At 47.3% G+C, this 12,078-nt stretch overlaps 1 protein-coding gene and 1 non-coding gene across 3 annotated transcripts in view; one reads left to right on the top strand and one right to left on the bottom strand.

The window, feature by feature from the left end:
• CAMKMT (calmodulin-lysine N-methyltransferase) overlaps nucleotides 1-12,078 on the top strand; it is a 232,210-nt gene that overhangs the window by 6,620 nt on the left and 213,512 nt on the right. For both annotated transcript variants that reach the window (XM_038751551.1, XM_038751550.1), the window contains exons 2-3: nucleotides 4,558-4,730; nucleotides 9,854-9,918. In XM_038751551.1, coding sequence (XP_038607479.1) covers nucleotides 4,558-4,730; nucleotides 9,854-9,918 — 238 coding nt within the window. The remainder of the gene's footprint in view (nucleotides 1-4,557; nucleotides 4,731-9,853; nucleotides 9,919-12,078) is intronic.
• On the bottom strand, nucleotides 9,299-9,406 carry LOC119932669. The gene has a single exon (XR_005452411.1). It is a non-coding gene; the product is annotated as a U6 spliceosomal RNA (small nuclear RNA).

Genomic DNA, 12,078 nt, shown 5'->3' on the forward strand with positions numbered 1-12,078 from the left:
CTATCCCAGTGTTTAGAACAGTACTCGTAAGTACTTAACAAATACCATCATTATTATTCTTATTAGAGGAGAGAGAGGTAGAGAGAGATAGAAGAGGTAGAGATAGGGGAAGAGAGAGACAGGAGAGGTAGAGATAGAGGAAGAGAGAGAGAGAGAAGGAGAGATGGAGGGATAGGAGGTGGAGAGAGAGGAAAGAGGTAAAGAGGAGGAGAGAGAGATGGTGGAGAGGAGAGAAAGATGGAGAGTGAAGTAGAGATAGGAGAGAGAGATGAAATAGTCTGCTGCAGCCCAAGTGAGCTTTGTGGGAGTTTGAAGCCTCCCAACCAAACAAGCCAAAATAGTGATTGCCAAGCAACAAAGCGCTGATTGCTCAATTCTAACGTGGCAAATTTCACAAATGTTTCTGGGAGCTCATCTAACCAAAACCAAGCTCAATTAAGAAGCTGTGTTAAATATCAACCATATTGTGGAAACATTTTGAAGCCAGAGGATAATAATAATAATAATAATAATAATAATAATAATGGTATTAAGCGCTTACTGTGTGCAAAGCACTGTTCTAAGCTCTGGGGAGGTTACAAGGTGATCAGGTTGTCCCACGTGGGGCTCACAGTCTTAATCCCCATTTTATAGATGCGGTAACTGAGTCACAGAGAAGTGAAGTGACTTGCCCAAGGTCACATAGCTGACAATTGGCAGAGCCGGGATTTGAACCCATGACCTGTAACTCCAAAGCCCGTGGTCTTTTCCACTGAGCCACACTGCTCATTGCTTATAAGCATTGCTTATTCAATCTGTACAGAGGAGCAATCTTGTTGTTTCAACTAGAGCTCTGGATCGACTCTTGATTTTTTTTTTCCATTCCCTCCTCTTGCTGTTTTACTTGGTGACCATTTCCCATCAGATCTCTTGAGCCTTATGGTGGACTGGGGGTCCCTGGGGTTCAGTCACTTAGCCTGGTGACGTATGGCCAGCTACTGAGGCTTGAAGTTTACCAGGAGAACATCAGAAAAACAGAGACGACTGCCTCTCTGCTTTTCCCTTTTGAAAACAGCCCCCTCGACTTCCCATGGGGGATTTTTCATGGCCAGGAAAATGCAAGTCGGTTTACTTGCCTACATTGGCTGTAACAAAACCTGCTCCGACAGAAGCTTTTGGGGAAAGCAAGTCATTTGAAAATGATGCATGGGTGATTTTTTTTTTCCCCCTTACACCTGACTTGGAAGTTGAATGCAGAATGTAAGCTATCAATCAATCAATCAATGGTATTTATTGAGTGCTTACTATGTGCAGAGCACTGTAATGAGCACTTGAGAGAGTACAATACAACAGAATTAGCAGACATGTTCCCTGTCCGTAATGAGCTTACAGTCTAGAGACTGTAGGAGAATGTAAACTCCTTGTGGGCAGGGGTCATGTCTGCCAACTCTGTTGAATTTTACTCTCCCAAGTGCTTAGTACAATGCTCTGTACACAGCAAGCACTCAATAAATACCATTGACTGCGGAAGCTTTTTATTGTCGAACCGTGAAATGCAGAGTGCCTTCTCTACCCTTGGAAAACAGCGCAAACATCTGGCAACCTCTCCGATAGCCTTCATCCATTTAAGTTGGTCAGTGCTCCTCTGGGGAACTGGAATTGTGTCTAGGGAAACGTTTGATCCACTTGGATTCAACACATCTCCCTGTAGGGAGCAGCCTGGTTGGCAGTGAACCAGCGGATGAGAACTGGGGGTTGCTCTCTCTCCCCTCGTTGCCGTGCCAGGGCTCAGCGGCATCTTCACTGACCCCGGAGCAGAGATGGGGGCTGATGCTCCAGGGTGGTACTGATGAAGAGGGTGAGGGGTGGGTGGGGAGACAGCCAGCCAGCACCAAGTTGCACAGCACTGCCCAGTACTGTACCATATATAGGGGCACAGCAGCCTGGCAGGCCACCTTTTGGCCCCGATGCCCGGATGCCTATGTCAGCTATGTGACTTCTAGACTGTGAGCCCACTGTTGGGTAGGGACCGTCTCTATATGTTGCCAACTTGTACTTCCCAAGCACTTAGTACAGTGCTCTGCACACAGTAAACGCTCAATAAATACGATTGAATGAATGAATGCCTGTTTTAGAGAGCGTCGACCAGGTCTGCCGAACATTTGAGATGGTGCCCGGCATGCTTTCAGACTGGCAGGTACATGCGTATTATCTGACGATGAAGATATGTCAGAGCCTAATAATCTTAGGTTCTCCAGAAGACAGGCTTCACAGTGCACTGGAGACCAGAGAACAGATCTCAGCTCTTGTAAGTAGTTTATCTTATAGGCTTTGGTTATTATTGTTGATAATCATAATCACCATAAGATTATAGAGTAGATAATCTTAGCGGCATAGAGTATAAGCAGATTTGACACTGTCCCTATCCCATATGGGGACAATTGATCAATCAGTCATATTTATTGAACACTTATATGCAGAGCACAGTACTAAGTGCTTGTTGGAGTACAATACAACAGAAATAGTGGACCTGTTCCCTGCCCATAATGAGGTGACAGTATAGAGGGAGGGAAAGCAGGATCTTATCTCCATTTTTACAGATGAGGAAGCTGAAGCTCAGAGAGGTTAGGTGACTCACCTAAAGTCATGTAGCAGGCCAGTGGCAGACCTGGGACTTGAACCTGGGTTTCCTGACTCCCAGGGCACACTGCCTTGAATGGTGTGGTATGATGTGGCTATAGTAATAATTGTGGTATTTGTTAAGCACTTACTATGCACCAAGCACTGTTCTAAGTGCTGGGTAGACACAAGCTAATCAGGGCAGACACAGTCCCTGTTCCAAATGAGAGGGTCACAGTCTTAATCCCCATTTTACAGATAATAATAAAATAATAATAATGGCATTTATTAAGCGCTTACTATGTGCAAAGCACTGTTCTAAGCGCTGGGGAGGTTACAAGGTGATCAGGTTGTCCCACGTGAGGCTCACAGTCTTCATCCCCATTTTACAGATGAGGTAACTTAGGCTCAGAGAAGTTAAGTGACTTGCCCAAGGTCACACAGCAGACATGTGGTGGAGTCGGGATTCGAACCCATGACCTCTGACTCCAAAGCCCATGCTCTTTCCACTGAGCCACGCTGCTTCTCTGGTCCTCTCAGGGGACAGGTGAGGTAACTGAGGCACAGAGAAGTGGAGTGACTTGCCCAAGGTCACACAGCAGACACGTGATGGAGCTGAGATTAGAACCCCTGTCATCTGACTTCCAGGCCTGTGCTTTTCCCACTAGGCTGTTCTGCTTCTCTATGGCGTACTTTTCCAAGATTTTGAGGAGTAAAATGGTCGTTTTGGAGAAAACCAAGGCTTTGGAGCAAGGCCTCGTAGGACGTGGCCCAATCTCCACCCCCGTGCCTCGCTAACCTCTTCGGACTGGGCCGGGGCCGGCACAGCTCCTGGCTGCTGCTGGGAAGGGACTATTCAAGACACTGGTTCCTTCTGGCCCAGCCACCCTGGGCTGGCTTACGGGCTAGGCTTCAGCCAGCTGTGGCTTCAAGGGCCGTGGTGGTCCTGGTGGTCTTCCTGGGTCAGGAATGTGGGATTTCCCGCCACCAAAAAAAGATCCGCTAATCTCCTCACCGTACCTTGCTCTCGCCTGTCCCGCCATCGACCCCCGGCCCACGTCATCCCCTGGGCCCGGAATGCCCTCCCTCTGCCCATCCGCCAAGCTAGCTCTCTTCCTCCCTTCAAGGCCCTGCTGAGAGCTCACCTCCTCCAGGAGGCCTTCCCAGACTGAGCCCCTTCCTTCCTCTCCCCCTCGTCCCCGTCTCCATCCCCCACATCTTACCTCCTTCCCTTCCCCACAGCACCTGTATGTATGTATATATGTTTGTACATATTTATTACTCTATTTATTTATTTATTTATTTTATTTGTACACATCTATTCTATTTATTTTATTTTGTTAGTATGTTTGGTTTTGTTCTCTGTCTCCCCCTTTTAGACTGTGAGCCCACTGTTGGGTAGGGACTGTCTCTATATGTTGCCAATTTGTACTTCCCAAGTGCTTAGTACAGTGCTCTGCACATAGTAAGCGCTCAATAAATACGATTGATGATGATGATGGTGATCTGCCACCATTCAAGTCATCGTCCAAGGACCGCGGCTGCTGACGCTTTTTATTTCTTTTTTATGGAATTTGTTAAGCATTTAATATATGCCAGGCGCTGTGCTAAACACTGGGGTAGATACCAAGATAATCAGGTTGGACACAGTCCCTTTCCCATATGGGGCCCACAGTCTTAATCCCCATTGTACAGATGAGGTAACAGAGGCGCAGAGAATTGAAATGACTTGCCCAAGGTCACACAACAGACAAGTGATGGAGCCAGGATTAGAACCCAGGTCTTTCTGACTCCCAGGCTTGTGCTCTGTCCTCAAGGCCACACTGCTTCTCTACACAGACACTCCGCTCCCGAGCTTGGTTCCTCCCTCGTCTTTTCCTGTCGCCCATCTTTTAATTGGGTTTCTGCTTCTAGCCGGGGCCCCCAGATTGACCATTTCTTTTGGTTTTGTTTTCCAAGGTTCTGAAGCAGAAACGCCTGGACGATCACCTGCGACACGTGTCCATCAGAAGATTTGAGTCGTTTAACCTGTTCTCAGTGACTGAAGCCGAGAAAAGCAAAGCAGAGGAGGAGGCTGGGGTCTGGCTTCGATACACGAGTGTCTTTCAGCCTGAATACAGTGTCGTTCTGAGGTAACAGTCTGGAGAGAGTCAAGATCTTCTTGAGGGCTCTGGTCTGTCCCCTGAGGACCAGGCCCTCCCCAATGCCTTGTTTACTCGCCCAGGGGTATCCAGAGAGCACTTGCCGGCAAAACCTGCTGGGACCACCTATGCTTGCAGGGTCATCAGAAATGTAGTCATCTTAGGGCCATCCCAACCTCAGCTCCTTAATAATAGTAATTATTATTATTTTTGTTATTATGGTACTTGTTAAGCGCTCTATGCCAAGCACTATTCTAAGCGTTGGGTCCCTGTCCCACCTGGGATTCACCATCTTCATCCCTATTTTACAGATGAGGGAACTGAGGCGCAGAGAAATGAAGTGACTTGCCCAAAGTTATGTAGCAGAGTCAGAGTTAGAACCCAGATCCTTCTGACTCCCAGTTCCTTGCTCTATCCATCGGACCATTCTGCCTCTTCGTTGAGCGCTGGAGTGAGCAGGGCACAGTACTGCGTGCTGGCATGTGTTACTCGAGACGTTTTTCTCTGGCAAACAGAAACTCCTTACCGTTGGCTTTAAAACACTCATTCCCATTGTTCCCCCCTATTTTACCTCACTGCTTCCCTACTACAACCCAGCCCGCACACTTCACTCCTCTAACACCAACCTACTCACCGTACCTTAATCTCATCTGTCTCATTGCCGACCCCTCACCCACATCCTCCCTCAGGCCTGGATCTCCCTCCTTCTTCATATCCAATGGGCCATTTCTCTCCCCACCTTCAAAGCCTTATTGAAAATTACATCTTCTCTAAGAGACCTTCCTCAGTTAAAATCTCATTTCCCCTACTCCCTCTTCCTTATGTGTCAATGTGACACTTGGATTTGTACCCTTTATTTACTCAACCACCAGCTCCGCAGCACCTCTGGACTTATCTATAGTTTACTTAAGTGTCCATCTCCCCCTCTAGACTGTGAGCCCCTTGTGGGCAGGGAATGTGTCTATCAACTCTCTTAAATTGTACTCTCCCAGCTGCTTGACAATCAATCAGTGGCATTTACTGAGCATTTACTGTGAATAGAGCACTGTATTAAGCACTCGGGAGAGAACAATATAACAGATTCGGTAGACACATCCCCTGCCCACAACAAGCTTACAGCATAGAGGGGGAGACAGGCATTAATACAAAGAAATAAATAGATTGCGGGTATGTACATGAGTGCTGTGGGGCTGAGTGTAGGGTGAATGCCAAGTGCCCCAAAGATACAGATCTAAGTGAATAGTCAACCCAGAAGGGAGGAGGAGTCGAGGAAAGTGGGTTTCATTGGGCAAGGTTCTGCACACAGTGAGTGCTCAAAAATACGATTGATTGATTGATTGATTGATTGCAAACAGATTTTGTCATGTCTTGCCTTGCCTGCCTCTTGGCACTTCACCCAAGTGGGCCTTGACTCCTCTGCATGGCCAGAAAGAGAGCTCAAGTGTATGAAGCTACCTTACTCTGTACCGTGGCTGGGAGTGTTCATGGGAAAAATCTCTTCTAAATGTTCCTCCCTCCTCTCCACAAGCTGCAATTCCATCTCGATAGGGGCCACGGGGATGACCCACCTGGCTGAAGACCAGAATCGGTTTCCTTCTGAAAGGTTGGCCTTGGAAGAGTTTTCTTGCTATGGCAGCTCTAAGATTCCAGAAGTATTCTGGGACCTTTGCAAAGCTGATGTCGTTCATTCATAAACGTATACACGGCTTAGGCACAGAAAGAGCCGGGAAGCCTGAACAGGCCCCATCCTTTGTAGCGGACTCCCGTTGCCATGGAGACTGCTGAATGAGTAGGCTGGCACTCTTGACTTGCTGCTTGTCTGGAGAGTGTAGGATGGACAAGAAGTCAAGAATGACTTTGTCTTTGGCTATGGTGCATCTTTCTAGTACACCAAGCCTGTTGCAAGGGAAATGCCACAAGAGCCTGGTGGGGAGAGAAATTAGAAATTAGAGATCAGCCTAAACCAGGCTTGCGCCCACTGGTCACTCCAGAAATACTGCTAAAGGATGATAAGCGAGAGACAAAGTTTCCACCCCCAGATTTGGGCCTACGCAAGTCTCTGCGTGGCCAGGTCCGTGGGGGTGATTGTTTTACTGGTGCCACCTCATTAGAACAATAATAATAATAATAATAATGGCATTTATTAAGCACTTACTGTGTGCAAATAACTGTTCTCAGTGCTGGGGAGGTTACAAGGTGAACAGGTTGTCCCACGTCATAATCCCCATTTTACAGATGAGGTAACTGAGGCTCAGAGAAGTTAAGTGACTTTCCCAAAGTCACACAGCTGACAATTGGTGGAGGCAGAATTTGAACCCATGACCTCGGACTCCAAAACCCGGGCTCTTTCCACTGAGCCACGCTACTTCCCTAAGTGGGGCATTGAGTGGCAAAGACTTGACCGCAAACTCCACCCAGCTGTGAACACTTCCTTAGGAGCATTGTCTTCGACTCAGCTCTGTCTCATTCAACCCACATATTTAGTCTGCCACCGAATCCTGTCAGTTCTACTTTCACAACATAACTAAAATCCACCCTCTCCTCTCTATCCGAACTGCTAACGTTAATTGAATTACTCATTCTATTCCACCTTGATTACTGCATAAGCCTCCTTGCAAACCTCCCTGCCTCCTGTCTCTCCCCACTCCAGTCCGTACTTTGCTCTGCTACCCAGTTCATTTTTGTACAAAAACATTCAGTTTGTTTCCCCACTCCTCAGCAACATTCAGTCGTTGCCCATCAACCTCCTCATCAAACAGAAAGTCCTTACCATTGGCTTTAAAGCACTCAGTCACCTTGCCCCTTTTTACCTTACTTCGCTGTTCTCCTACTCTAACCGTCAGCACACTTCGTTCCTCTAATGCCAGCCTACTCATTGTTCCTTGATCTCATCTGTCACGCTGCCAACCTCTTGCCCTCATCCTGCCTCTGGCTTGGTACATCCTCCCTCTTCACGTCCGACAGGTCATCTCTATCCCTGCCTTCGAAGCCTTATTGAAGGCACTTCTCCTCCAAGAGACCTTCCCTGACTAAGCCCTCATGTGTTCTTCTTCCACTCCCTTCTGCATCACCCTTGCAGTTGGATTTTCACCCTTTGTTCACCCTTTCCTCAGCCCTACAGTACTTATGTACATATCCATAACTTATTTATATTAATATCCATCTCCCCCTCTAGACCGTAAGCTTATTGTGGGCAGGGAACTTGTCTACCAACTCTGTTATATTGTACTCTCCCAAGCATTTAGTACAGTGCTCTGCACACAGTAAGAACCCAATAAATACAATTGACTGATTGATAGGAACAGCAAGAGGGGAGAACGAGTCTCACGTTTCCCTGAAACTCTCACACAGTTAAAACCTCAGGAGAACGAGAGGTCTGTTTGGTTATAGCCCCGTGCCTGGGAAGGGGATGCAGTGCCAAGCCTTTACCCTCTGCTTCTGAGCGCGCGACTTCACCAAGCTAACAAACCCAAATGACCCTCACTTCACAGGAAGAGGGAGAAAAATGGCAGTGGTGTGGACACTAAAGAGGGTCTCTGGAGGGTCTCTCGACGGTGATGAGCACTGGACTAAGCACTTGGGAGAATACAATATAACAGAGTTGGTAATGATAATAACAATTGTGGTATTTGTTAAGTGCTTACGCTGTGTCAAGCACTCCACCAAGTGCTGGGGTAGCTACAAGATCATCAGTTCCCTTCATAGACTGGGAGCTCATTATGGGCAGGGAAAGTGTCTGCTAACTTTGCTGTATTTTACTCTTCCAAGCACTTAGTAGAGTGCTCTGCACATAGTAAGTGCTCAGTGAATACCATTGATTACCTTACTGATTGATTGAGATGGCCTTTTGCTGTGGCTGAATCCTTTCCCTTCCTGGGCAGGAGCAGGGGATGATGTGGTGGTCTAGGGTCTGGGCAGCTTATCTTCTGGGCTCCAGCCCAGAATGTTAAGCCTTATAAGCTTCAAATGTGCTGTCTCCCCAGTTGCACAGGTATGATGTGAGGGTTTATGATAATAGTCAGGCTGATGAATCTGGGCAAAAGTATCTGTCCCCTGAACTGGCAGTGCTTCTCAAAATGTACATTGAACGAAGCAGAAAACCCCCGAGTGCATTTTTCCAGCATGTTTTAGTGACGGAAAGGCTTCAAGAAATGGATTATTTATATGTTGCCAACTTGTACTTCCCAAGCGCTTAGTACAGTGCTCTGCACACAGTAAGCGCTCAATTAATACGATTGAATGAATGAATGAATATCAATCAGTCATATTTATTGAGCGCTTACCGCCTGCTGAGCACCATACTAAATGATTGGACGAGTACAATATAACAGAGTTGGTAGGCACTTTCCCTGCTCTAGATGAGCTTACAGTCTAGAGGGGGAGGCAGACATTAATGAAAGAAATAAATTATGGATATGGACATAAATGCAGTGGGGCTGAGCATGGGGTGAATAAAGGGTGTAAATCCAAGTGCAAGGGCATTGCAGAAGCGGATGGGAGAAGGGGAAAGGAGGGCTTGGAGAAGATCTCTTGGAGGAGATGTGCTTTTAAAAGTCTTTAAAAATATGGAACGCTTCACGAATTTGTGTGTCATCTTTGCACAGGGGCCACGCAAATCTTCTCTGTGTCGTTCAAATTTCAGAATATGTGGCTGCCATAGCAAGCACATTTTGAGAGAGCTCTGCATTCTGGATTTTCCCTTTCCCTGTAGTAGTTGAACCCCGGGCCTTGAACTGTTCTGTTTAGAGAAGCAATGTAGCTTAGTAGAAAAAGCATGGGCTGGGAGTCAGAGGACCTGGGTTATAATCCCAGCTCTGCTATTTGCCTGCTGTGAGCCCTTGGGCAACTCACTTCACTTCTCTGGGCCTCAGTTACCTCATCTATAAAATGGGATTAAGACTGGGAGTACTAAGTGTCCAATCTGATTATCTTGTGCCTACCTCAGTGCCTAGTCCAGTGCCTGGCCCATAGTAAGCACCTAAAAATACCTTAAGAGTAGAAAGGCATGAAGAACCTGGCAGTAACATAAAGACTTGAAGAATCCTGGTGACTTCTTTGTTGAAATGATGTTAATGTGCCCAAATTCTGAAAGAATGCATTCTTTGACTTTCCAGACACAACCAGGGATCCTTAAACGTCCAAGATATCCTGACCAGCTTTGACAACACAGGAAATGTCTGTAAGTCACACCCCACCCCATGTGTATTACTCTTGAAAGATTTGGTCAAGAGGGAACATTGCTGTATAACGTGTGAAGTTACAATTGTGTGTTACCTTCTGGGGAGCCTCAGTGGAAAAACAGGTGAACTCTTCTAGAAAAGCCATGCAGAGCCGATATGTTCTTACCAAACAGCAAGCAGTCCAACTAAGATGCGGTAAATGGTCTTTAGTTGTTTTCGAATTTTCTTTCTCCTTCCCATAGACCCACTCAATTCATCAAGAGTCCTAGTGGTTGAGGAGGAAATGTTGCTTCCCAGCTGAGAGGAGATAGGCGAGGGTGTCGCTTTCCATGTCTGGTTCTGGGGTCTGAGCCCCGGGGCTGCTTGTTGAGGGCGCTGGTGCCCCTGGATTTCTTCACTTGGGTCTTGGGGGGTAGCTTAGGTGGCTTATATTGGCGGTTCGGGTGGGAAGAGTCTCGGGCGTTGGCTGTTCGGAGCGAGTGTGGTTTTGCGGAGGATTTTTCAGCGGACAAAAGGTCACCTTTAAGCACTAATAATAATAATAATAATTGTGGTATGCGCTAAGCGCTTACTATGTGCTAAGCACTGTTCTAAGCACGGGAGTAGATATAAAGTAATCAGGTCAGACACATGGGGCTCCCAGTCTTAATCACCATTTTACAGATGAGGTAGCTGAGGCCCAGAGAAGTGAAGTGGCTTGCCTAAAGTCACACAGCAGGCCTGTGGCAGAGCCAGGATTAGACCCAAAGTTCTCTGACTCCTAGGCCTGTCCGCTTTCCACCAGGCCTCGCTGCTAAGCCAGCATTGGCTGGGGGTGAGGGAAGGCTGTGCTAAATTTGAGGGGAGTCCTCAAAATTCTGCCCACATGTCAGAGTATCAGGCTTCTGGCACCCCCTTCCTTGGCCTTTTGCCCTGCGTGCCTTCCTTGGCAGCCTATCAATCCAGCCACCCACCAGTCGTATTTTCTGAGCACCTACTGTGTGCAGGACACTGTTCTAAGCGCTCGGGAGCCCCGAGTGTAGGTGAGATCATGGCCGGGAGAGCGGGGTCACCGGCACCATCCCTGCGTGGCGGCAAGCAACAGAACCAATTGGGAGGGAGGGGGCAGGTTCATCCGGGACAGCCCAAACTGCCTCGCCTGCAACCCCTCATCTTTCAACCCTGTTGAAAGATGACTGGATGACGCGGGACTGTCTCTATATGTTGCCAGCTTGTACTTCCCAAGCGCTTAGTACAGTGCTCTGCACACAGTAAGAGCTCAATAAATACGATTGATTGATTGATTGTTTCAAAAAGGTGGCAGAAGTACTTCTCCATTGCACTGTTAGACTCTGGTGTGGTTTCTTCTGGCATTAGTACAGTGCTTAGTACAGTGCTCTGCACACAGTAAGCGCTCAATAAATACGATTAATTGATTGATTGATTAGGATTGCTCTGGGCAGACCTGGCCCTGCGTGCAGAACAACCCCGTAGGATGTCCTGCCTGGAAGACACCATTCCGGCAGCCTGAGATAGGATGTGGGAGTCAAGTTGCTTTCTCTTTCTAAATGTTTCCTCTTTCTGAATCTCTTGGTGATTGTTGGAGGAGCAGCAGCAGGTGAATTTAGAACCTCACTTTTCATTCATTCATTCTTATTTACTGAGCGCCCACTGTGTGCAGGGCACCGTTCTAAGGGCTTGGAAAGTACAAATCGGCAACATATAGAGACGGTTCCTCCCCAACGATGGGCTTGCATCTAGAAGGGGGAGACAGACAACAAAACAAATAGACAGGTGTCAATACCATCAGAATAGATAAATAGAATTATAGCTATATATACACACCTTCCTGCCCTGACCAATAGGGCCGGGCTGAACATTACCCTCAGCCCCCAACACTTATATACTCAACTAGAATTTATATTAATGTCTGTTTCCCCCTCTAAACTGTACACTCCTGGTGGTGGGGAATGAGTCTACCAACTCTGTTGTTACTGTATTCTCCCAAGCGCTTAGTATAGTGCTCTGCACACAGTAAGCCCTCAGTCAATTCCATAGATTGATTGATTGATTGAGAAGGGCCGTGATCCTACACATTCCCGGTCATCCATTTTATCCCTTGGTTGGTAGATGTCCTAATAGCACGTGGGCAGCCAGATGGTCACTTCTCCTGGCAGGGT

Source organism: Tachyglossus aculeatus, chromosome 9 (genome assembly GCF_015852505.1).
Source record: "Tachyglossus aculeatus isolate mTacAcu1 chromosome 9, mTacAcu1.pri, whole genome shotgun sequence".
Taxonomy (NCBI): domain Eukaryota; kingdom Metazoa; phylum Chordata; class Mammalia; order Monotremata; family Tachyglossidae; genus Tachyglossus; species Tachyglossus aculeatus.